Genomic DNA, 26694 nt, shown 5'->3' with positions numbered 1-26694 from the left:
TTTTTCCAATCTGCTGCAGGCCTACTCATTGCTGTTGTGAACACGTGAACCTGCTGCCAAGAGAGAAAACCCACAGGCAAAAGACGGGGTACACCCTGGACAGGTCGCCAGTCCATCTTAGGGCCACATGGAGACCAACAATGTGAGTAGTGTCTATTCAGCTGAAAACAAGGGCAAAGCATGGAAAAGAGGTCCAAGTCCAAGGGTTAGGCCCTGGGTTAGGGACACTCCAAGGGCTGATGAGAGAGTGTCCCTAACCCAACCACCCAAACCCCAATTGCCCCCTGAGCACAGATAAGTGCTGTCCTTTCACTACTGGTGTGTAATAAGGATGGGTTAAATGCGGAGATCAAATTCAACATGATTAATTGGTGTGTAGACTAAAATGACTAGTTCTAAATGAATGATGTTTGAGTTTTGTCTGGTCTACATCCATAAATCCAGAACTGGGACACACTAAAATACAAATAAAGTGGTTTTTTCATTCTTTTTTATTTTTTAACTGTGCGCGTGACTGGATGTTACAAGGTTAATCCAACCACATAAGAAACTCATTATTTTCAGTCTGGCAGTGATTCATCATGAGGATGTTTAAGTATTTAGTGTTTTTGCCTTGATTCATTCTGAAAATGTTTTTTTCCTAGTCTACAAATCGAAATCGAAATCCAAAAAAAAAACCATACTATGAAACTGGGCTTGTTACTCTGAATGTATTAACACTTTATTTTGAAATTGAAACACACACAGCTCAGTAACACGATTGATTGGATTTTCAAGACATTGGAAATCAATTCCATTCATTCAATCATTCCATATCAATGCCAAGTTAAAATCAACAGTAAAAAACACAAGGAAAAACAAATAATCACAAATAAAACTACAATATTGTATAGATATATACTTTTTTAAGTATAACAAAATAAATGGTACATATGATAGCTGGTACAGAATTCTTTCAATTAAATGATTCATGTTTACCAGCAAAAGAGCAAAACAAGCTCCGTTAAATGATTTTAAAAAGAGAGACATTGCCAGATTTTGGCACAGTGATAGCAAGGACATTTTATGTGGGATGTCATTTTTGGCCACAAACCCTGCCAAATATATTTATACTGTATGGGTGTATTTATGCAAGTAGTGTACTAAAGACTTTCTCATCTTAAATGTGGAAATCAGAGCCTCCAAACATGAATAGGTTTGTGACTGTACATTTATTGCAAATACATTACCTTTGTAAAATTCACATTGTATTGGTCTGGACTGTGGTCATTGGTATCACTGTCTGACTCGAGCAAAAGCTTCTCGCAGCCACGGTGAATCTTCATAAAGGCGAGGGTCACCCAGATACTCTGCTGTCCTCTTGTAAAAGTAGTAGTACAACACAGATGCTGTGAAGAGGGACATTTGGGAGATGGTATTATAATTCAAATAAAAACTACATTTAAAAAAATTGCTGCGCATAAAATATAACGTTTGGATCCACATGTTGATACTGTAAGTATCCTCAGTTAGTCAGAAGTGACTTTACTACAGGTGCAGAAATATTGTGTTGTTGGAGATATTATATATGATTGGACATTTTGTGAAATGGCTGTACAACAGTGAATTGCAAAAACTTAAGACACTTAAGACACAAATAATGCATGGCTACAGTCCCCTCTCATACAGAATAAAGGATCATCTGCGGAGAACAACAACTAAATAATAAATCCCTTTGTCCACGTATGAGCTCCACAAGTATAAAAGTTACACACACGTGGTTGAGTGATAAAGTAAGTTGTTATCAGACAGACAGATAAACACTCTCACAAAACAACTGTGAGTACATTAGAGCAGAGATTCTCATTTATTTATCACTGACACAATTAGACATGTAACATAAAAACAACACTGCACACACTCAATAGTGTGATTCATTATGGTGTCACAAGCCTATGGTCAAGTAAATAGTGTTATGTAAATATCACAGAAGACAAATATGCATTCTCCATGCATTGCCTCCTACATTTTCTTAAAATGTCATCTTACCTGTTCTTTGAATCACAAACAACACCTGAAGACCGTCCGTCCAAACAAATCTGTTGGTATTAAGCCAACGAAGATTCTGAAAATGTTATATAGAGCACATGGTAAAAGTTACTTGTTTTAAACTTAAAGGTATAAAGGAAATGAAAAACACTTTACAAACTCATTAAAACTAGGTTTAGTATATGAGGAACATAGTCATTTTGAGACAATAATAAAACATTTGGAAGCTGGCTAAGTTTTTTTTCCTTAGTAAATGTACAGTGTTATTTAGCGTAAATGAATGGTGAAGTTGGATGTTCCAGCTGAATATTCCTCACCTCTGCGCTCCCTGCCAAGTGTTAGAGAACTCATGTAGCCTTCAAAACATTTTTAGTTTGTCACCAAAGACATAAGTTATTTCTGCATGCTGAAGGGGAAGCTTACTAATGAATGAAGAATTACATCCTTTCTGGTCTGTGAGGGCCAATAGTTTGTTGGCATGCTTGGGTAATGGACTGGTGAACAGAGGGATGAGTGGAGGAGTCTCAAGAGGAGTCTCCATTACAACCTGCAGTCTCACCAATAGACGTCACTAGTTCTTACACACAGGACCTTTAAAGTCTATTTATAGTTCAAAAATACCTTGTCAACACTTTCTAATAAATGCGTTTTAGTAAACTGTGCAAATGATGTGTCAAAAACTGACATGCATAAAAATGTAGATAGCTGGTTTTTTTTTCATCCTACCATTAGCCAGGAATGGAGAATGATACTGAAGGTCAGGTAAAGAGCAGAGAGCATAAGCAGAGTTCTAAATCGCCCCAGCAATATGGCGATCAGGCCAACCTGGAACACGTAGGTGTTGAACAGCATCAACAGAATGATGACGAGGTTAAACAGGATGGTAATGTCCTGGATACTGACACAAACAAGTACAGGAAGACAAAAGAACGGAAGGTAAAACATGAGAGCAGTAGAAACAAAGAGGATAGTGTGAAATCACCATCCCAAATCAGACAAATACATTTCTTTAGCTCTGAATTGTTTTGAGCCTTGAGCCAAATGCATTTGGATGCTGGAAAAATGAGGCTCTTACATAAAAAGTACCAGCTGGACGGCCGGTTCAGCCCTCAGCAGCTCGCTGAACGAGTTGACAAACAGGTCAAAGGAGAGCAGGCTGAGCTGAATCAGCAACACCAAAGAGTAGTTACTGGCTTGAAGCGGCTCTGGGCCAAAGGCTGGGCGCCCAGGCGGACTGTGGTTCCACGATGGATCCAAGGCTGCACTGCACTCGCACACACACGCTACATAGAAACATCAATCCACCCACAACAGTCCAGGCTGTTTGAGGTCCTCAGTTAGGTGTTCACATAAATCCACTCAGATTTCCTGATTGTAGGTGATGTGTGATTGACGCAACATTAAGGTTCCTGTTCACTTGGGTAAAGGTGAGGTCCTTTCATCATGATTAAATGAGTCAGGGTTTGGAGTGAACTGCCTGAAAATCACAGATGTCAGCATGTCACTAACAGATGTGGTGGCTCAGTGGGCTGCAGTGTAGTGCTGGGAGCCACACCAGGTCAGACATCAGTACCCGTAATCAATCCAGCAGAGATTCTGTGGACAAAAGAGATAAATCCATATTTTAATGAATATAAACAGTGTTAATCTCTTGTTGTGTCTTACTACAGCCTTTAACACTCTTCCCCCATATACAAGTTTCAGACTTTTGGGCCTGGCTAACAAAGTTGCTGAAAAAAAGATAAATGATTATTCTGTTATACTGTATCTTTCAATACAATTTGTTCTGCTTCCACTTGCTGTCATTAAATTGTCATTGGAACTACTGTCTACCAGAAAATAGGAAATTTCTGTGCATCACACAGACTCTGGAAATAGTAGTTCTAGTTAAACTTTCTATATTTTGTTTTCCTGACTGTATTGACACAGATGAGAGAACATATCATTATCTAAGGTGGACCAAAATATTGCACAAAAAATATTGTGGAGATTTGGGAATATATGGGATTTCCATCATCATCCAAAATACACCTTAAAATGTATTAAAATTAAAGTACATTAAATTACTATTTACCATTATTTATGTTCTCTCCCAAAACATCTTCATGAGGTTACTCTTCTCATCCAAACATTAAAACACTAATGTAGATAATGTAATAAGAAAAGAATAGACTCTCCCTTCACTATTGTTGCTGCCACTGTAACTGTCAGTCCAGTGTGTAAATGTTTGTCCTGGCTCTTCGGTCTTCAAAGTGACGCCGGGTGGATCCTCTTATGACCCCTATTTTTATAGCTTGGCACGGCCTCAGCAGGTGTGAGAAAGATTAGGAATACTTACAGACAATGGAGCTTCAGTCTGGAGACTATACTTGCTTGAAAACAGTTGCAATTAGAATGTGGGTTAGTTCTGTCTTTGCATTAGCTTTGCAAATATGTGTTAATAAGTGTTAAAGGTTAAACATTTGGGTCAAGATTTTCCAATTGATACACAGTGATGAAGAATAATCAATTTCCTCTTCCATTTTTTTAAACAAACTTTCATCACCAACATTTTTTGAGGCACAAAAAACACGTTTATTGTTAGTGAGCGCACAGGTTTTAATACTGTTCCACTTAATCTTCTTAGGAAACTCCTAACCAGCCTGTTGCTTTACACGGAAATGATAAATATCCTCCATTTTACTATTTATAATCTTAGTACTGCTATCAAGGTGCAGCAAAAACCACAGAAGTTTGTATACCTGTTCATGAAGGTTGATTTCAGAGCGTATCCTCCATGATGTATGCGGCCACAGCACAGATTGACAGCTTAACAGCTTATAGGGCACACACACATGCATACGCACACACAAACACAAACCGATGACAGCGCTGCAGAGCATACGGTGCTATACAATATAAAATATAAATATAAAATATAAAATAAAAGTACAATTACAATGCTGCATTGATGGGAAAACCTGGTAACTGCACTGGGACCAGCGTGTTGTTTGGGGATGTGATATGTGGGAAACACTTTCTGATGGTTTTTAATTATAATCTATCAAGTCTGTAGTTACAAATGCAAATGAGAATATTTTAATTTGGTCCAGATGTCCAGCAGTGTGCCAAATAGACATTTAGATCTCCCTAATAAATTAAATATGAATTAAAGAGCCTGCTGAAGGAAGGAAGGAAGGGAGTGAGGGAGGGTGAAAGAAGAGCCAATCATTACAGCTAAGCTCTTTATAAATTGTGTTAAATTTACATAAGTAAAATACATAAGAAATACATAAGTGTGTAATTACAATATCAATAAAAAATAACCTATTGAAGTGGTTATTTATGTTATTGTATGTTAAATTAATATATATTGTTGTAAATGTGCTAAAAAGTGACTTTCAAAAATTCACACCACTTTTTCAAACATTGTTTGAAAAATGGCACCCCATAGAATGTTGCCAGGTGACACACTACAAAAAGTGCTATAATGAAAAACAAAGTTGTGTAGGACCGTCATTTAACAATACTAACTCAAATTTATGAGATCTTAATTTGGTCAATCAGATTTGAGCATTTTGAATATTTATTATTGTATAGTCTTGTGAGATGGATTTACTTGTACATGTAAATCCATGTACATTCCACATTCTATTTTAGCTCATTTTGTTATAGTCTTGGTGTCAATATCTTTACATATTGTACATTTTTTAAGTAATGCATATTTATTATTTATTATATTTATCTTTACTGTGTTTGCTGCTGTAACACTGTAAATGTCCCCACTGCGGAACAAATAAAGGACACTCTTATCTTATATCGTTGTATTTCTGTGTTATTGTTTTGTGATTAATTGTTGGCATTTGTTGTGTTGCTAAGAATGTTCTATTAATTAAATGATGACAAATGTTCACGTAAATCCCTGAAATCGTCTTTACCGTCTCTACTCTCTCAGTGTGTGTCTGTATCACAGTGAAGGGAAAGCATCGCCCCGGGACAGAAAAAAGCAGAGCAGAGACAAGTAAGGTGGGCCGGGGTGGAGTCAACAGCAGAAGCAAAAGCCCCAGATTCTTACCCCGTCAGTCCTGCGCTTTGATTTATCTTTTCCTCTGTCATCGAGCTTTAGTCTGCGGTCGGAGAGGTCTTTGTCCGAGGAAGGTGGGCGACATTTAGGACTGTTTCCTCTCACACTTCATCTCTGTGGTCTACACGGACTGAGGATCGGCAGAACTTCAGGTAAGTGAGCACAGGAAGTGTTCGGTGTTGTTAGCTTACACTGTGGTGCCGCCGCATTAGCCAGAACGAGAAACGATTGTCTTAATAAAAACCGAGAGGAAAGATGTTTACAGGCTTTCCTGTGACACACGAATTGTCATTAAGTTGCCGGGATATCAAAAAGGAGGTTGATATTGTTACAGATATTTCTCACAGTTATAACGATACAGCGGTAGTAACTTTAGCGTTAGCTAACACCGGCGGAGAGATTGTCCGCTGTTAGGTCGACCGATAGCCTATGTTTCTAATGGCCGATATTTCGATGCCAAGCTGAAATACTATGTTCAGATTGCTGGGCTAAAGTGTCTCATGTACTGTTTTTTTTCCAGGGCTGTGTGGTCACAAGAAGTCAATTTGTCACTTTCGACTTCAGATTTGTGTCACTTAAATATGTGGTCCTAGATCAGGCATCAGTCCTATGTGTGGACATGCAACTATACCAATCCTTTTTCCTGTTGTTGACGCATGCTAAAAGCTATTTGTGTGCATGTCTGCTGTTTGAGGGCAGTCTCGTTTAGATGCAGGACACTTATAGTTAGGAATGTAAACATCAGATCTGTAATTAATAATTTTTTTCTACCTGATCAATGTTGCTGGTTATCTGAACATAGCCTAAGTCTCTTACAGACTGTGATTTCAACACTCATATATTCATTAAAAATCATTGCACAACATAGATCTAATAAACTTTGGTATGACTTCAAGTTGAAGTATGTTGGGTTTATCTCCCATCTTTTGTTTTTCTTTACTATAATAATGTAAAATATTCCTCCTTACTATGTAAAGTGCCTTGAGATTATTTATATTGTGATTTGCCGTTAAACAAATACATGTAGTTTGATTTGACACCTAATAAAGTCAGTGACAAGGGGCAACTGTTTTTGTAAAATAAATGTGGTTGATTTAGCCATGGAATAGTCTCAGAATGGCTAAACAACATTAGACAACTGTTACACAGTTAAATCCACATTATTTGGAACAAAAAGCAATACAAATCCCTGAATATCTCAACATTTAAGAATAATTCCTGTGTAGGTCAGCAGGGGGAGGTAGTTCACATCTCAAGTCATGGATGTATAAGTCAATGATGGGCAATAAACCAGTAGTCATCTAATTGTTATTATTTTACTTTTTAATCATAAATTATTGATGGACAAAACTTATGGAGCAGTTAAAGATGATGAAATTCAAAGTAGTTTTACATATTACACCACATCAAATCTAATTGCTTGATTTTTAAGCACCTAGTGCTCATTCTGTGTTTTTTTTCGTGGCGGTAACACAGGTGTGATTCATAGTCGTACTAAATTGTGACTCACTTCTGTTTCATTGCTACAAAGGTAGGCCACCTTATGTTCAATAGACAATTGAAAAAACAGCTAATGCATTTGTTGCAACCATTTCACCCAAGAAATACGTCTCGCTGCACCAACACACCTGACTTAAAGACTTGTCAGCTGTCATCAAGCTCTGGAAAATCCCTATTTATTTGAATCAGGTGTGTTGAAGTAGGCCCCCAGAATCAGTTATGAGAAACACTACACATGTCAGTTCAAGTGTTTCTTTTGGAAATCCTAATGGTGATAGAAATGTTTAAAATCAAATGTTGAAGAAATATATCAACACTTATGTCAATAACATATAATTCACCACTACAGTATTGTTTAATGTGCTCTTGAATAAACATACCACATCCTGAATTTAACTTAGTTAGTTAAAAAAAAATGCACTGTAGTGGGGATCTGGTGCTCTTCGGTGTTAAATCCCTCATGCAGTAATGGTGTTTCTTTCACAGTGTTCTTCCATTCTCATATTTCAATTTCCATTCTCGTATTTGTCGCAAATAACATGTACATTTGGAATAAAACTTGGAAAGGTTCTTAACGAGAAGCCTCCATTCTTGACTCAGCTGCTGTGAAAAATAAGAGCAGACACTGTCAATAAAGGCTTTCACTTGGACTTTAATTAGCCAGCACATGCTAAAAGGGCCCACAATAACAGATGGTAAACATGGAGAATCCAGACACACTCACTCAATCATGCAGTGTGCTTGTCTGAATTGACACTTGTGTAAATAAAGGTGGGAGAGCAGGAGGGGAGGAAGGGTTTGATAGGAGGCAGTCAAAGTCGGGCGAGTCTTGGCTTGACTGGCAGGAAGGCCTGGAAAATTGTGTGGTTATAATAAAACCATGTGAGACCTGGGGAAACAGAGAGAGACCAAGAAACAACAGGATCTATTACTGATAATGAGTTGCTGTTTTGAAATCCCTCTTGTATTTATAGAAAGCACTAATTATTGTTTTTAACATAAACTGTCATCTTTTAAAATGACCCTGCTCTAAATAGAAGATGATTTTTTGTCAGGAAGCGTTGGATATTTGTACCAGGCACTAGAGAGGCAAGAGGGTATAAGGGTGTATGTTCTAGCCTTCAGCAGCCTTTCCACTCCTACTCAGTGCTTAGTCATGAATCTTTCTGCATACACATGAAATGGCTCAGCTCATTGTTTCTGCCTACACTGCTGATCTGGTGTTTACTCCCCCATGGTCTGCATTAGCCCTGTAACATCTCATTTGTTAAAAGCATCTCACAGTAGCAGGAAGGCTACATCTTATTTGATGCCTTAAATAAAAGGGGGCCTTCACCAAGTAAACCTGCTTTCATTGAACTTAATTAAACATACTAGTGCACTCTCTGTTCAGTATGTGCCTGTTTCTTTCATTATTTTGGTTTTCACATCAAAGAAAAATTCAGATATTTTCTAGGTACTATTTCTTTCTGGATTTTATTTGGTTTTTAGAAAAATATTGTAAGAAGGCAACATATCAGATGATAGTTTCAACATCCTGTGTTAACAAACATTGATTGTGTAGATCAAGGAATAAATGAAAGAGCCATATTTGTCACATTTATTTACATCCCTTTTTTCTGTGAAAGACATCAGTACTAACTCATTGTATGTTTTTTTTTTGTAAATATTGACTGTTGTAGCACTTGGATATCACTCCTAGTGTATCATAATGCTATCATAACTGACCTTAAACTGTCTGTTGTCTTTTGCAGCATGGGGGCCAGCGTAGAGAAGAAGAAAACATGTGGAACCATCTGTCTGAAATACCTCCTGTTTACTTTCAACTTTCTCTTTTGGGTAAGTTTCTCGTCAGTTAGAGTTGAGCCTGCATTGAGGACTTAAGGCCTTTGCACATTAACGGCAAAATGAATGAGTCGCACAAATTTGCGGATCATTTATTTTTATTTTTGATTAAACCTTTTTATTCACACCAAGCACAATATATGATTAAGTGAATAAATGATAAGGATCAGAAAAATAAATGGTTTACAGGAAGAAACTGGTGAAGTCCTTATCTTGTCAGGATGAGCTACTCCTCAGTCATTTTACGAAATAATGACCGGGATACAGCAGCAGTGAAGAAGAGGGGAGAGGTTTTAGTAGATTAGAATAGACTTACCTCAGCTGCTTGAAGATGGACCTTATGTGTCAAATTTGACGTTGGTTAAAAAAAAAGCTGCAGTATAATTTGCTGAAGGTTTGTTGCTGCCATCGCCACTGCTTTGACAAGACAAAGATAACATTTAGGATCTACTTATGTAACGTCTAATGCAACCTGCTTTTATGTTTGTGTTTATACATTGTTTTATCGGTTTCATTTACATTTTTCACCAAGTTAATTGCTGAGATCTTGGAACACAGTTAAGCAAACAAAAATGGACTGGGCAAGAATTGCAAGCTGTCACACAAGTTTTATACAGACCCCAGTTTAGCCAGACTTACTGTGTCTGTAAAAGGAAACAATGGACAACAGTTAAGTGGTCTGCCAAACTGGCCATTGTAAGAATTGATCATAGTTCACACTAGCTCAACATTGACCTTCTGTACTTGCCATTGATTTGTACTAACTGATTTCCTGTGGTGTTTTGGTTGCTGCCTTTTATGAGCTTTAATTTAAAATGAAGCAGTTTAGATAAAATGACACAATAATTACTGTTCACAACTTGCCTGATTATCTGCCTTATGTCACTTTGAATGATTTTGTCACATTCCTAAATGTCACAGACTAACTTGTGCTCAAAAGAAAGCTGTAAGATACACAGAGGAGATTGGTTGGTGTAAAAAAAGAAAAGGGAACTATAAAGACAACACAGCAAGCCCAATTCTTGATAAAAAAAATAAAAGGCTATTTCAAATTTAAACAAACCAAAGCCATAAAATACAATGTTGTATTTCATTGTATACAAACATTGCAAGCCTAGCGAGAATGCTCGTGCAGTTTGGGTCAGAAAACGTCACAAGAGGTAAGTGGTATAGCAGGTATAGCATGTACTGTATGTCCACGGTCCTCCACCAAATAATTCTGAATATGTTCTTGACGGCAATAGTCTGCCCGACCCAGCTTCCATAAAAGATTGGGTAGATGATATTAGCAAGTGGCCAGATATCCAGTGGCAAAGCCTATGCGCATACAAGTCTTACAAGGAACATTTTTAGCACACCTTGTTTACTTTTCAGCGCACTAGCCGGTCGGCAGTTGACTACAAGCTAGCTACGTCCAAGACCACAACATAACTTTAGGCAGCATAAGTTTCATATACATATGTGCATTGACACAAACATTTTGGTGAAATCCAGGCTTTTCATCATAATCTAACAGAAAGAGCTGATAAATGATAACTTACAATCAAGTGAACACTAAAAATGCAAGCCTCTTTGACTGCAGTAGTATCACCCCAGTCTTCTCTTTTTAATGCTTGGAGCCACAGACGATTTCAATAATTTTTTAAAGGGATGAGATCCTGTAGGGATTCTGAAGAACTTGACACCATTGTTGGTTCTATTTTCACAGCCAGCTATGCTAGAAAGTAGGCAAGTTAATGGTACTAGTGTGTTTTCAGACCCCAAACTCCACGTGGAAATTTTTGTGACGTAGCTCTTGAAAGGGTCTATTTTATACAATACAAAAAGAGTGTTGCATTGTATAAAAGGAAAAAATGACAATCAGGTCTTTTAAGTGGCTGCTGCTATTTCAGTTCATAGAATCAAAGTCAAGTAATAAGTCAGTAAGTAATAACATGTTTCAGATGCACTATGTGAAGTGAGAGTTAGTTGTACTTTGAATTTATTTTACTATCTATCTAGGGATTCCTGACACATTTTCAGAACACAGTGTCATACATACACCAGAGTCTGTGCTCTAGATAAGATTGATTGACATTATATGTATGCCATTTCTGCCACTAGGGGTCTCCCAATCAAAACAGTTACAGTTTAGTTGCAGATGTCAGGAAGCAGCATGAGATCATAGATACTGTTCTGTTTGGTTCACCTTTTGCCTTTGGGCTTTACAGGGAGAGTTTTGGTGCCAGAACTTACTTATGTACTTATGATCCACTTAGTGACAAATATACACAATGGTAAAACAATAGACAACACACTGGCCAACTTGTAGTATGGAATATTTCCTTCCTCACTCTTAGGTTTCATGGGGGTTTGCTCTGGAAGAGGAGCAGGAAGCAGATGATGCCAGCAAAGGGTGACAACATGAAATGTTACCTTGAATAGAATTTTAAAATGTGTTGTTTCATGGTCTAATGTAACAGCAGTACTCAACAAAATGTATAATAGTAGTATTGTAAGTTTTAGATATTTAAATCCCAAAATGGCATTTATTACGTCTTCTACCAAATAACAGTAGTCCTGATGAGATGTGGCAGTCAGGGTCAGTGTGTGTATGTGTGGAAAGAGAGAAGGGGGGGGAGAGCAATAGAGGCACACGAGTTTGGTACAGATTGGGGATCAGCAGCTGCACAGTGCTATCTAGATTAGTGAGTCTTCACTAATCGGAAACAGTGGCCTGGTGTTCCAAGTCAGTGTAATGGCGCCTCTAAAAACACACCTGCAAGACAATCACAGACACACAGTGGTAGCTAAAGAACTCAACAATATTAATATTAATATTAAACAAAAACAATCAGTATACCTGTGGGTTTCATCTATAAACAAATGCATGTAAATAACAATGCATCCATACCAGGTTCATTTACTTTGTAATTTTCAGGCAAAACACCATGCTGCCACTAGGGGATGCCAGAGTGTCAGTTTATATTGTGCAGCTTTCAGTCACTTTTGGACAGATTCACTGCTTCATTCCTGTGGTGCGTTCAGTTTTAACAGCAGCTACAGAAACAGCAAACATTATGTTCACCACACTGAGTGTTTACTGCAAAGACTGAACCAGATACGGTCTTTTAATCCTGTGGTTTAGGAGTTATAATGTTTATGCATGCAGCAAGAGTATCATGTTGTGCTATATTAATCTATTAATGAGGGAATCTGAGAGAGGCACAACTTAAGAATGTATGAGATTTTCAAAGCGTTTGTTTCATATAATCAATTTTATGTGGCATGTAAAATAACTCTTTAATAGTATTTTAGTATTGACTCACCTGTTCACTTCTCACATGCAGCTGATGATGGGAAGGGTTGGATAACATTAAGTGTAGACTGCTGTGTTGTAGTGGAGTGTAACTGAAATGAGAATTTAAAACTGATGAAAAATACATGCTTAACTGTTACAACACTGTGACAAGGCACTGTTCATGAAGAGCACTGGTCAATATGTATTATACTAACACTCTCTGTGGTATAGTTTGACTCTGTGGCAATCATTTTTGCTTTCAAACGCTAAATGTAAATTAGACAGGTTTTTTTTTTAACAATGTTTTTATTTATTTATAATAAGATTACAAACAGTATTATAATTGTTCTCTCTCTCTTATACCCAAAATATAGAATTTGAGGAATAACATTACGAAAAAAAATACAGCACTCAACTCAAAATGATGGTACCTAGCAAAAATAAATATACAGTATAAAAACAAATAAAAAGCACAATAAATACAAATATTGAAACATTGTGTTAAATTTTCCACAATAATTTATTTAGTATACCTCCTTCCATTTAAGTGGGTATATTAAGCTGGATTTTCCAACTGTAGAAGCTCTACTAAATCTTCTCTTTATAAAGTCATTGAATGCTTTCCAGATCCTTTCATTTACACCCATAAAAATGTTATCCTCTCCATTGACATGCACTTTGCCATACACTTCATCCAAGCTCCTACGCCATATCTTTCTTTCAATTTAGAGCTATCAGACACTTTGCCTGTAATATAGCGTAGTTAATTAATTGGTATTCTCTAGCTCTCAGGTTAAGGTTTGTTGGATAGAAGCGCAGCAAAAAGTTAAGAAAGTTAACAGACAGAACTTTCATCATTTTGTCCATCACCTCCCTCCAGAATTTCCTAACTGTGTCACATTCCCATATACAATGTATAAATGTTTAATTACATTGAAAACATGTATCAGGAATATTTATTGTATCTGTGAAGTTGCCGGGGGTTATATAGGTCTGCATTAACCAGTTTTGTTTGCAATTTTAGTTTAGTGTTTGCTGATTGTAAATTTGACAGTTAAAAATAGAAGAAGGGCCCAAAACATCACCTGTGTGTAAGAATAGTTATTGTTTTTGGGGGCACCTGTATATGTTGTTTGTCATTTTGTCAATCCTGCCCAGCATCCAGCCTTTAGTTAATGCGGATGTGCTTGCCTCTGACTGTAAACATTATAACTTTTCAGTTGCACCAACATTCCAAAACCCAAAATAAAAACAGTAAATCAATTCTTTTGAGATGTAAGAATAACACTCACATTTTATGAGCTGCAGATTAATTTTCATTCAGTCAACTAATTGAGCACAACCTGTCTGAGCACCTCCAATGTAACTGAGCTAACTCAGTTTCTATGAACCATAAACTAATTCAGCAGTAAATTATTGTGTTTTTATCAGTTCACTTTCAACTGCAACGATTGTAGAGTGGTAGTTGTCTTTCAACTCGAATGTTGTGGGTTTGATTCCCAGCGCTGCTAGTCTACATGCCGAGACATGTCCTTGGGCAAAACACTTAACCTCACGTTGCTCCTGACAGCTGTCCCGGCAGTGTGTGAATAGGTATGAAACACATAGATGTGCTGTATGGAAGCGTGAGTGAATGGGTGAATGGCAGAACTGTAGTATAAAGCAGCTTTGAGTTTTCTAGTCATAAAGACTAGACAAGCAATATATACTGTAAACACAAACCATCAGACTTACACTTAATATCTTTGATAATGAACTTCTTATTATTTTGGCTTCTCCCTTTAGGGCACTCCATCTTGCCCTATACCTTGTGTCCTCCTTCACAACATCCATGATCTTATATCCATACATGATCCATATCTTTGATAGTGATAAATTATTTAAAGTCTGGGTTTCTACAGAGATTGGACTCTAACCATGTGCTCTTCTCCCAGTTGGCAGGGGGTGTTGTGATGGCTGTGGGTGTTTGGACCTTGGTTGAAAAGAGCGACTACATCAGTCTTCTCTCTTCCAAGACCTACGCTGCCTCTGCCTACATACTGGTCCTGGCTGGAGCCATTGTCATGGTAACAGGCGTGCTGGGCTGCTGCGCCACTTTCAAGGAGCGGAAGAGGCTGCTGCGAGTGGTAAGAGATCAGACCAGGGTAGAGACATAAAAGAAGCAATATATTTGTGAAAGTCTATAAACAGAAGTTGCCTATTCTCCACCAATATTAAAAAAATATGTTGCTGTTTAATAATTTGCAAAAAATGATGAAGTAGCTCTCAGAATGATACTCATAAGCATGTACAACTCAGACACAGATAAGAACTGTGGCCATGATTTGTTGGACGAGAAGAAAATGCCACAGTAAATTGATGTTGCTGCTAAACTTTGCTCATCAACGTGTATTTGTAGTGAATTATAAAGAGAGAACAGTTTTTAAAGAGCGATGTTATCCTTAATGCTGAAAACATGTTGGTATTTGTTGACTGACCAATCCAACTTAAACATATATACCCTTGTTATTTTCATAGCTCAATAATGGCTCTGAAAAAGAAGACAAATAGGGAACACAGAAAATGTTGATTTTCATTGGAACTTAAAAAATATGTCATGAGATAAGCAGTTAAAAGTTTAGTTCTTAAGTTAAATTGATTTAGCTTAATTTGCTATTATAAGAAATGTTGTTTTACAACATGACCATCTTATTAAAACAAGATGTTTACCAAGATGAACTTGAAACAAAATGCACCTTAAAGAGTCAAAGGACTTCTCTGAGCATACAAAATAACCCAAATAATTAGAATGGAACCCCTGAACCAGAGGTAAAGTGTTAACTGCCAAAGGTTTGTCACTAGAATCAACAAGCCTCAGTAAATGCACTTGTGTTACTACTTTTTATTTTTTATCTCTTGTACTGCCAAATGTGTCAGAGTACCATCCACTCTGACCAGGGTGTTGTTCAAAGAAACAAGACATTTTTTCTCCATATGATGACTAACAGAAACAGAGAGACTGGGAACAGGCAGGATATTTCTCAGAGGGATATCTATTAATTTATTAGGTCACTTCGGTCACTGTAATCTCAATGTGGATAACACTTGAGAATCACTAGTGTGCGCACACCTGCCAAGAGCCAATCAAGGCCAAGGCGTCAGCCTCAGTTGTAATTAGACAAAACAGAATTGTGTTTTCATAATTTTTGACACATGCTGAACACAGAAAGCTCAGATTTTTCCAACAGCAAAGCCTGCGTGACACTGGAAACTGCTCGAATGCACTCACAGACAGAAACACTGCACAAACACAACTGACCAGACTTTCAATCAGCGTAGTTAAGTTATACAGGCACATCAATGTTGGCACAAGTCAAATGTTTGTGTAAGAACATGCGTCATCTTTGACATTATCCAGTTTTCACCAGAGACCAAAATAATTCAACACGGCTACATATTTTTCATCTTTAGACAAAGCAAATTTTCAGATTAGTGTCACAGGTGCATGCTTTCATCACTCTCGTTTCCAACCAGTGTGAGGCCCATTGTCCCAGACTCCTCCCCCCCTTTTATAAACGCCAGAGCTGTGGCGTCATGTGCGGTTATGCAGTATCTTGTCTTCCTCTGCATTCATGAAACAGTCTTTTATTTTTGCAATACTACAACAGCCCTAATGGATGTATTAAACATTTGGGATATATTGTCCCTGCTCTCAATCCCTTATTTTGCAGGTATTCAATTAGAAACTTCAATTTCTCATTTTAACTTCTCATTCCTACCAATTCAATGCAGCATGCCAGATTGGCTTCAGCTCAGGTGGAAGGCTGCAATCCCACTGCAATTTCTTCAGAAATTGCCTTCTCTACCTTAAAACATTTTTTTATTTGACTCAAAGAGAGGGCTCTAAAGATATGCTTAAATTAAATATGACACGACACAGCTGTTTTATTTTATTAATGTAGAATAGAAATACATATTTAAGCAGCTGTCTGTTGCTTCTGACCTTGTTGAATATTTTGGAAAATTTGACTGAGATGTGAGTGTCGACGGCAGATTCCCAGGGCAGCCTTTTTTGAGGCTTTAAAACATAATTGAAAGGTTTATAGATCCATACTCAGTTGTCCAGATTGTTTGATTTGTGACTCAGCAGTGGTGTGTAAATCAAGGTGAGTGTGCGCACCACCACTTTTCCTCAGTGTAGTGTGGTTTTGAAAAGCTCAGTGCACCCTGAAGGGCTGAGATTCGGGCAATGAATCACAGTGAAGGAACAAACTTGTCGGCAAGGAGAGATGCTATCGAGATTGTTAAAGAGGGCAAACATAAGGGTGGGGTAGAAGGGGGTAGAGGAGGAGATTAATTGTTTTCCTGTTTGGGTTGAGTGTGTTGTAACTGTTGAGAGTACACAAGAGCAGCAGTGATTGGCAACACTATCCTGTGACCGAAAGGTCATCAAATTGATCAAAGCTGATCCAGTAATAACATGACCAGCTGTAGGACCTAAATATACTTCCCATAGTTGCCGTTTGATTAAAGAAAAGGCCATATCAGACTTTTGTATCAGGCTTTTGGCAATGTTCTGTACAAAGTATGAGAGAGGTCACTGAGACTGAAGAAGAAAAAAAGAACCCCTCTCCAACTGCATGGTAGGGTGTAGTGTGTCTGCAAACACACGACTTTATTGTTTTGCAGAATCATGACAGAACAATGTAATGACTTGGGGAGCGAATGGGAAAACTTTTTCCATCCAAATAACAGAGCCAAATGGAAAACAGTCCAACCAAAAGCTGGATCCACCTGTGGAGAAACTGACCTCATGCAGTTGGAGTGGCCATGTTATGGTTCGAGTATTACAGTATACAAAGGAAGATCTGAGTCCCAACCTCTTCTGCTTTTCTCTTTAGTTGTCTTTCTTTTTATCTCTGTTTTATTATCTTAGACAATAGTTACAAATACATTTATTGCAAACTGGTTATAGTAGTTGTGTAATGTATATTTGAGTAAATATTAATAATTAGCACTTCACTAGCCGTTTTTCAATAAACAGTTGCATCAAGAGCAATTTGAACATTGATATGGATTTTCTTTCTTTAACTTATTCTTTAGGTTATTCCCTTTTTTCTTTCTTTGTCTCATTTTATTTATCAGAGGCAACAGGCACGTAGGACTGCGAGCATAAGTAAAGGTTAAAGAGATCACTGTTTCTCAGTGTCTGCTCTGCCTCTGCTTGCTGCCATGACTTATGTTTTGACTGTTGCTCATGAACCTCCACTGTTTATTCAGCAGTACAGTACAGTTTGTAAGGATGTTTTATGCATCAACAGGGTCAGGAAAGCAATATGACATGCTCTGTGAAGGGATGATTGAAAAACATTTTACAATAATAAGAATATTTTGTATTTCAATAGGGTTCTACACACTTTGTGCTCGAACCCTAAATATGCTGAAAAATATAAATAGGCTCAGGGAGTTTGTTGCTGTGAAGAAAAGTTACAGTTCTGTTAAAGGTGGCCTATATCATATGTTCTAATATAGAATTTACTTTCAAATTTGTGTGCTACACACCTGTGTTTGCAGCCTCAACTGCAATAGACTAAAATTAATAGAAATAATGTTGCCTAATTTCGGCTTGAAAGAGGGTGTTGAAAGCAATGACAATGTTTTCTATTAGATGCTCCAAGAGTGCAGAGTGCATCATAGTATTTGATGTAGATACATGGGAACAGACTCATGATCATAAAAGAATGTGAACTCAAGAAGAAACACGTGTTGTTGGTCCCAGAAAGACTCTTCATTACAAACCATGTTAATTCCCTCAAAAAGTGAAAAGTCACCTTTAAGTGTACAGTAGTGCTAATGGCAGCAATACAGTTCCAATGAAGTCTGAAAAAGAAACACTGAATGTGTGTGTCCTTGCTATATAGCCACGTTGTTCCTTCATGTGCACGTCACACGTGTGGGGAGGAGACTGCATGCAGCTCACTGTATTCCAAGCCAATACAGAGCTTTCAGAAAAAGGAGAATCATTTTGACAGTAAGAGCGAGTGCCTGAGTTCTCTGGAGTGACTGCAGTCAGTAAATTTGCTGCCAACAAGAGTTCCTCTGACCCCGGTACACATGATTGTGTGTGTATGAGGGCACAGCACCTTATGTATGGTAGAGTATTAAGAGAACTGAGGACATACACACTCAGTCGACTTTGTTTGTCTTATTTAAATGTATGTTTTTTTTAGGTGTGTTTCTTTGGAAGAGGTGAGAGACAAAGCAGTCTCGGAGTCCAAAGAGTCGGTCATCAACAGGGAGAAAAATTCAAATTTCAAGAGACACATGCTGACCACAATCATGTAATTGATGTGGGTGTGTGAAGACTGCTTTGGAAAGTATGCTACAAGGCAAAGTGCCAGGTTAAGCACCAGAGAGGTCAACAACTAGTTGTGCAGGCAGACTGTGTTTAAAATCAGTGTTACTACACACTGGGAATGTCAACAGGCTTTAACTCTTATTGTGACTCTTGTTATTTCTCTACTCTCTTTCGCCACATTTCCTGTCTTTCTCAATATCAAATTAAGACCATAAACACCCAGAAAACTAACAGACAGTTTTCCCCATAATTGCCCCCATAATTACATACCAAACCAAGTACAAATGTTGTGCTTGGTTGAATTGAAATGCTGGATTCTGGTCTCTTCACAACCACTTCTGAGTAGACATGCCATTCTGAACACAGCCAGCATTTCTGCTGTATTTGAGGCCTACCCAGCTTTGATGCAGGCTGACACGAGTGCCATGACACCCACGGCCCATTCCATTGTGTAGAAATGAGCATTATGCACTAGGTATGGTTTCAAAAAAATGTATTGTTCTCTGGTTTTTTCCATCTTATTTTCCTACACCATTTGTCATTCTTTTCTATAAAACTCAATACATCCTTAAAAGGCATCTAATTGTCTGCTGCTCAGTATTCAAACTATGAGCCAGAGCCACAATAAAAACTAATCAGCTCAAGCTCTCAAGTCGCAAAATGCATCCACTTTACCGGGCTAATTTTTCCTCTTTGATAGCTGCAGGCCACTTGGGTCCAAGGCTCTGGTCTGATAATCTCTTCCTGTCCTTAATTCTGATAGAAACTGTAATGCAGATCTTCCCTCTAACTCCCATGGGTCTGGTCACGAATCGGATCCTGGAGATAAACAAGCCTCACTTCAAGGCACAGTGTGAGATGTGTCACTGAGCAGTGACTCAAAGTTTGCAATTTCAGGCTGTAAAAAAAAACGTACCTGGAGGAAAATAGCCAAATAAATAGACTAATGAAAAGCACCAGAGTTTCATGTAATTTAGCTTGACTTAAAATGTTGTAATGTTTTACATGCAATGTGCAATGCTTCTTTACTAGGCTTGGTAAAGAGGAGGTTAATGCAAACCAGAACTTTGTAAATCTTACTTAATGACCAGTCTCTTTACAACTGTTCATTTAGACAACTTGTCAGGCATCTCAGTATCGTTTAGTGATCTATTTAAGAATTTATATGTTTTTTTTCCACAGTACTTTGTCCTGTTGCTGTGTATCTTCCTGTTGGAGATCCTGGCGGGTGTCCTTGCATATATCTACTACCAGCAGGTAATCCCACCCTTTTTACAATGCATCCTTGGATTTGTGTATTATAATGCATGAAGCAGTACCGTGTCATTCTCTACACGGGGGGGAGGGGCTTGGGCCAATCCCACTTGACATTGGGCAAAAGGTGGGGTACACCTTGGATAGGTCGCCAGTTCTGTGACGTGCGCAGCCGTGGAGGAGACGGAAGTCATGCGCTGTGTTAAATTAGACGGTCTAGCTCACACAACACACAGGTTTCCTTTCTTCTTCTGTTGATTTAAGCTCAAATCAGCCAAAGCATACGGAAAATCTGGTAAATTTACCCACATATCTGATGTAAAATAAACATTTATTAACAGTTGTAGAACTAGTAGTAGTAGTATGTGGTGATTTGTTTGTGTTGTACCACATTAATTTTGTGATTATGAGTTTTGACGGGGGCCACAAAACCTTCTGGAATAGCCTTCGCTAAGAAGGATACACAAATGTATCCTTCAAAAACGGACAACCCTAACCCATGAGTAGGAGTCGACGATTCATGTGGCAATTGGGACATTTTGACAACATCCGGACAAATGAGGGAACATGCAAACTCACAGAAAGGCCCTTTACTGTGAGGCAACAATGTTAGCCACTGGTCCGTTGTGTAGCCCACTGAGTATTTCATTCATCCTAATCATCAAAAGTGTTGTAGTAAAACCCAGGCATTGGTTTCAGTTCCCATGTGACATGAAGCTGGCATTTTAACTACATCAAACCAGCATGATGAATGAAATCACAGAGCAGCCCGTAAAAAAAATACAAATATCAGATTGGCCATATTACATATGGTTCATTTCACCCTAATGGAATGAAAAGGGCCTCCAGTTGTACACATAACAAGGCTAAATGCACTGTATCTGAACCATTTATTGAGGTAAACTCTGTACACTCAAACAGAGCTGTTCTCACTTGTCACAAAAGCATCACTAATAGTGGAAGAATTCTTTTTTAATTGTTAGCGTACAAAAATGTGTTCCAAATGTGTCCTAATCGTGCATGTGATTATTTTCTTATCTCATTTACTGTGCTAGTATAAAGGAAATAAAACTGGCAACCCCCCCCTCAGCACTTTTCAGCTGACATACGGCCAGTTATATTGACTGCACTGCAAGCAGTTGCAAATTAATGTGTTTTTTTTTTTTTTCCTTGTGCAATATTAACATGACATAGCTCTCCACTATCTCTGGTCTCAGCCTGACTCATCCTAAGCTTTGTACCTTGTAGCTCAGCAACAGGACTTCTCTCGGTGTAGAGGTGCACTGCCATCATTATACAATAACTACCTCATTCATAATACACAACTATTCTGAGGATGAGCAGTCGCTAAGCGCCACAGCGCTGCCCTGGTTCCTAAATCTACCAGCCTTATTAAAATCTAAAACACCACTCTCTCTCTTTCCCATTCCATTCTTCCTGCCTTGTTATTGTCTCTAATTTCTCTCTCTGATAATTAGTTGTGTGTATTGTGTGTATTTATATTCTGTTTTCAGTCAACAAACACACCTTAGAAGCTGATTATAACCGACTTACACTTAGACACAGTTATGTAAGAATGGTTCTACATGAACCAACCTTCTACATCTACTGTAAAGGAAAGAAACGTCATCAGGTTACACCTGCATCTGTAATATTAGCTTTTCCTCCTTTTGGCAAGGACAAACATTTTTCAGTTTGTAGCTGCTGTTTTCAAAAATTGAAATGTGTTTATGTGATTCCAATTATTAAATTGATGTTAAAGATCTTGTAAAATTACTAAATCTATTACATACTCCTTCTTCCTAATCTTAACAGCCTGAGATTAACATTCAGACAAGTTGAGGTGGAGGTGGATTTATTGATTTCAGAGAGAGATGGTTGGCATAGACAGCAATGATGGGGGGAAACAACTGCATCTGTAACAGTCCTTGTCCTCAGGTATCACCAGTTAAAAGAGAATATGCTATTACTGTTCTTGCCTATAGATGGTGTACGTTGATCTGTTACCTCCTGCAGTTCCAAAGACTCGACTGCTGTTGCATTTCATGATAATTGTTTGTCCATGGTGGACTCAGGTTTAGTGAGGCCATGTAGTCCCCACCTTAATAAAGAGTTTAACTCATATTTGCTTTTATTTCTATTTAGACACTGCAGTGCTATAATGGTGTGCATTCCCACCCCTGCTGTTTAGATATTGAGCTATTTTAAACCATGAATTGCTGTTATCACAACACTGCTGCAGTGTGTCCCATACTGTCAACAGGTACGACTCAAAGGTGAACTCCTCCTCTCCTCTTTTTCCGTTTTCTCATTGTCGTCACCTCCCATCTCATCTCTTTCCATCCTCCCTTCCTTTCTTCATAATTCATTCCCTTGATATCTCCTTCATGCTTTGATTTACAGTGGTTTCCCAGCTGGCTTGTTGCCATAGAAACAGCCCCCAGACCTCCCGCTCCTCGAGCGAACATTGTCTGCCGCTGGTCCAGAGAAGAAAAAAAATCCACAGTACCTCTGTGTTTGCCCAGTTTTTGTCCTCGTCTGCACCTCTGTTGTTAGAACTGAGAGACATTACACTCCTTTATGAATCACATCAGTTGCAAAGTCAACATCTGTAACCAATTTAGCACGAGTGCTCTATCTGTGCAGGCCAGACTTTTGGGTAGCTACTGTGTGTAGCAGGTTGCTAATGCATTTGTCTGTGTCTGTGTGTTAACAGTTAAACGAGGAGCTGAAGCTGAACCTGAAGGAAACCATGAACCAGAAATACCAACAGAAGAGCCATGAACACATCACTAGAGCTGTGGACAAGCTGCAGCAAGAGGTAAGTGGCCACATGCCTACTTTTAAAAGTACAGTTACATCCTATTTATCTTTATGCCAAAGCACGGTAGAAAAGTGAACATATTTAAGTATTTATTTAAATTCACATCTTAATATTATTATTAACTTTCACCCTTCATCAAGGGTCAAATGTGATTTGAGTACCTATGACTAATACCAGGTATTGTGGACTTGGAATTGCAACTTGATGGAGTTGCGCATATACTGTACCAGTTGACAATACAGTAAGAAATTGATAAATCAGAGCTGCTTATTTGTATTCTATGACCTTTTTTTTCAAGAATGAGAGGCCTCTGCGTTATCAGATATCAACTTTATATACGTTATTTGTACCTTTTTCAAGTGTACAAATTCCAGCCATTACTTTTGAAGGACTCGCTTTGCCAATTACAATTATTTGCTTTCTCGGCCTACACAACCAAATAAAATAACCAAGAAATACACTGTCATCATAATCTTGCTCTTCAGATGAGAAAACTTGCTGTTTGTTGACAGATGTCAAATGTGTCAAACCAACATGATTCAAATGTATTTTTTTTTTTCATTACAATGATGAAGATGCACAAATACTCAGTTATGTACCCAGTTATAAATCATATTGCAATATTTGTCAAAATGATTTTAACATGATCTTTTCACTATATTATGCAGCTCTAATACCAACACGTGTTAAGTACACTATTTAAAGTCTTCTTACAAAAACTAAAATGGAATAAAAAATTGTTAAATCTGTTTATTGTAACCAACTAAGAAATAGTCCCTTGGACAGGGTTATTTCCCAAATAGTGAAACTATCTTTTATGCAAATTAGTTGTGTAATTGCATTAGTAAAATGTATTGATATTCTGCTTGTGTAAAATTAATATGTTTCCAGTGTTCTCTGTTTATAGTTATTGTACCTTTTGCCACTGTCAAAATGTTAGGCAAAATAAAATGGTTTTCCCTCTGTCTCTCCCGTCAGTTCAAGTGCTGTGGGAGCAACAGTTCATCTGACTGGGCTGCAAGCGTCTGGATCCGCTCTGAAGCCTCAAAGCAGAGAGAGGTGCCTGACAGCTGCTGTAAGAGCATCACAGAGTTTTGTGGCCGCAGGAGCCATCCCTCTAACATCTACAAGGTTGAGGTAAGAGGATGAAGAGTTTTGAGGGGTGTCAGTGTGTTTGAGTTCTCAGTGTGGGTGCTAGGCATGGGCCGGTATGAGATTCTGACGTTATGATAATCTTAGGCAAAAACGTCTGTATTTAAAAACAAAAAAAAGGAAAAAACTTTTCCATTGAACAATCTTTTATTTTTTAAACAATATATAGAACATGGATATTTGAAAATAGAAAAAGATAAGATATGGTAACTACCATCTGCCTCAGTAAAGAGCTCATTCACTAATATCAGACGCTAATACGCTCGTTCATTTCAAGACAACCTTAACTTTACCTTGAATTTCGCATACAGCGATGGGTGGTGCTCCCGTAGATACGCTATTATGTTTGAAGTATTGCCTCCTCGGGCTGCCACTGTTCTCAAATATGTTTTGCACATCGGGCGACCCTCTTCCTACAAGCCGCGGCCGTCGGGGGGCTCGCCTCCTTCAGCCATCATGCTGCCTGTTTGTAAGTCACAGCAACCAGGTGCGGGGGGAGGGGCACTTTAGTTAGTTAGTTAGTTTTTATTAATCCCCTTAGGGAAAGTATTCCTCTGCATTTTGGCCCATCCTACGCATTTACGCTGCTGCTGCACACAGCGTGAGGGACCTCTACTTTCTCTCTGACCAGATGTCACATTAAAACCAGATGTTTTTTGTCACAAAAAACAAAAACAAATACGCTCATACCGCAGTAACAGTATGACGAAAAATTCTAGTGGTTTTGAAACCGTGACTTTTTCATACCGTGGTATACCGTGGTATACCTTGTAACCGGTAACCGGCCCATGCCTAGTGAGTGCCCTAGTGTCAGCACAGAAACTTTTCTCTGTGCGTGTGTGTAAGAGCAGAGTGAACATATTCAAGCTATTCCAGCATATTCATTTGTTTACAGTGAGACTCCAGAAACATTCACATCAGCTGATGACTTTGCTTTTCACTCAGGGCGGCTGCATCACTAAACTAGAGAACTTCATCCTCGACCATCTGAAGATCATCGGAGCAGTCGGTGTTGGGATTGCCTGTGTACAGGTGGGCTGTATTTTTTTTCTCCTATCAGTTTTCTTAACAACAAACAGACTTTTTAAGATTGCAGTTTAGCTAAATATTGTTTTCTTTCTCTTCAATCCAATCCACAGATCATAGGGATGGTGTTTACATGCTGCCTGTATCGAAGTCTAAAGGCAGAGCCATACTAGGAGAAGCAGAAGAAGAAAAGTGTGGGTGAAGGAGGTAACTCCATCGCCACAACATATCTAAACAGCCCATAGGTTTTCTTTTTTGCTGTGCACACAGGGGAAGGGAAATTTAGCAAGGGATCAAATTGAAAAGTAATTAGACACTTAAATTTCACTCTTCACTACATTTTCAAGATCACAGTACTGTGAGAAAAAAGCCTCTGAGAGAAACTGATGAGAATTAAACCACAGCTTGTGTAATGTGGCCTCCACGGAACTGAAAAAAAAAAAAAAAGTAGTTTTCTTCCACTCTGATTCCCTTTATGTGCATAAGTATGTGTGGACCAGCTGCTACACCTGAGAGTGGTGTAAAGATTAGTGTAGTAAAACTGGCACTTACAGAAAATGTTAATCTCCTGGTTGTAGCAGCAGCAACATCAGCTTCTCTTTTCCCAGCAGTGTAGTTAAACAAGCCCACGCCTGGGGCCCTCGACTGCAACAGCATTCTCTTTCCACATTAACTCACCAGCTTTTTAAATCTTTGTTCGTTAGTTGCCTTTTAAACTTTTGAACTGTATGTTTTTTTATATTTTGTAAATGATGATATTCTGTAACACCTGAGGTGCTTTCTTTCTTTCTCAAGTATTATTTTCATTTAATGCCTAATAAGTCTTTAGTGTGGCATCTCGCCATCATGTCAGTGTTCTATCGTGTTCAATCAAATGTAAACACCTGTCATGATAATCTTGACAGTGTGAATGTAATTGTGCCATTTTGCCGACTTTTATCATGTGTAAAAGGTATAAATTCTGATGCAGATAGAAATCATTGTTTTGAAACATACACACAGTGCCACTAATATTGCTCGTAAGAAAGTGCCTCATGCTTTTCGATTTTACTGTCTTCTTTTTATAAGCAGGATTTATCCACTGATGCCAAAGTTGGAACTATTTTTAAGGACCTACTGTTGCTCTGTAACCCTTATTTACTGATCTACTGAGTTATATTAAATTAATTAGAGGACATTTGTTAAAGTGAAGATTTTTTTTTTTACTTTTCAAGTCATAAATAAATATTATTGTATTTAACAGACACATGGTAGAATAATAATATTTTACTATTAGTTATGGTCATTTCCTGTGTTTCTCAAAGACGACACAAAATTAATCTGCTGTATTTTGGTCTTTGTAATGATCCAGGTGTTTTAGTTTGAATAAATGCCACTTCTCTGTG

At 38.1% G+C, this 26694-nt stretch overlaps 2 protein-coding genes and 1 long non-coding RNA gene across 5 annotated transcripts; 1 reads left to right on the top strand and 2 right to left on the bottom strand.

Moving 5' to 3' along the window:
* Positions 1-1192: 1192 nt before the first annotated feature.
* Positions 1193-6146, bottom strand: LOC122772427 (transmembrane protein 138-like). Of its 3 annotated transcripts, XM_044030476.1 has the most exons (6): positions 6083-6146; positions 4770-4844; positions 3104-3624; positions 2755-2926; positions 2029-2104; positions 1193-1388 (listed from the first exon to the last, which is right to left on the bottom strand). In XM_044030476.1, the coding sequence occupies exons 4-6, from the start codon at positions 2878-2880 to the stop codon at positions 1276-1278; spliced, it is 315 nt and encodes a 104-aa protein (XP_043886411.1). In that variant the 5' UTR covers positions 2881-2926; positions 3104-3624; positions 4770-4844; positions 6083-6146; the 3' UTR covers positions 1193-1275. The 3 variants fall into 3 exon arrangements, with proteins under 3 accessions (XP_043886411.1, XP_043886413.1, XP_043886412.1); XM_044030478.1 differs by lacking the exon at positions 4770-4844 and having other exon boundaries at positions 6083-6138; XM_044030477.1 differs by lacking the exons at positions 4770-4844; positions 6083-6146 and adding an exon at positions 4103-4760.
* On the top strand, positions 6109-26694 carry LOC122772426 (CD151 antigen-like). Its single transcript, XM_044030475.1, has 8 exons — positions 6109-6243; positions 9346-9430; positions 14651-14842; positions 20236-20310; positions 23024-23128; positions 24110-24268; positions 25229-25315; positions 25423-26694. The coding sequence occupies exons 2-8, from the start codon at positions 9347-9349 to the stop codon at positions 25480-25482; spliced, it is 762 nt and encodes a 253-aa protein (XP_043886410.1). The 5' UTR covers positions 6109-6243; position 9346; the 3' UTR covers positions 25483-26694.
* On the bottom strand, positions 8224-12880 carry LOC122772428. Its single transcript, XR_006360778.1, has 2 exons — positions 12745-12880; positions 8224-12194 (listed from the first exon to the last, which is right to left on the bottom strand). It is a non-coding gene; the product is annotated as an uncharacterized LOC122772428 (long non-coding RNA).

Source organism: Solea senegalensis, linkage group LG7, assembly GCF_019176455.1.
Source record: "Solea senegalensis isolate Sse05_10M linkage group LG7, IFAPA_SoseM_1, whole genome shotgun sequence".
Classification (NCBI taxonomy): Eukaryota; Metazoa; Chordata; class Actinopteri; order Pleuronectiformes; family Soleidae; genus Solea; species Solea senegalensis.
This window is presented reverse-complemented; position numbering and strand designations above follow the sequence as displayed.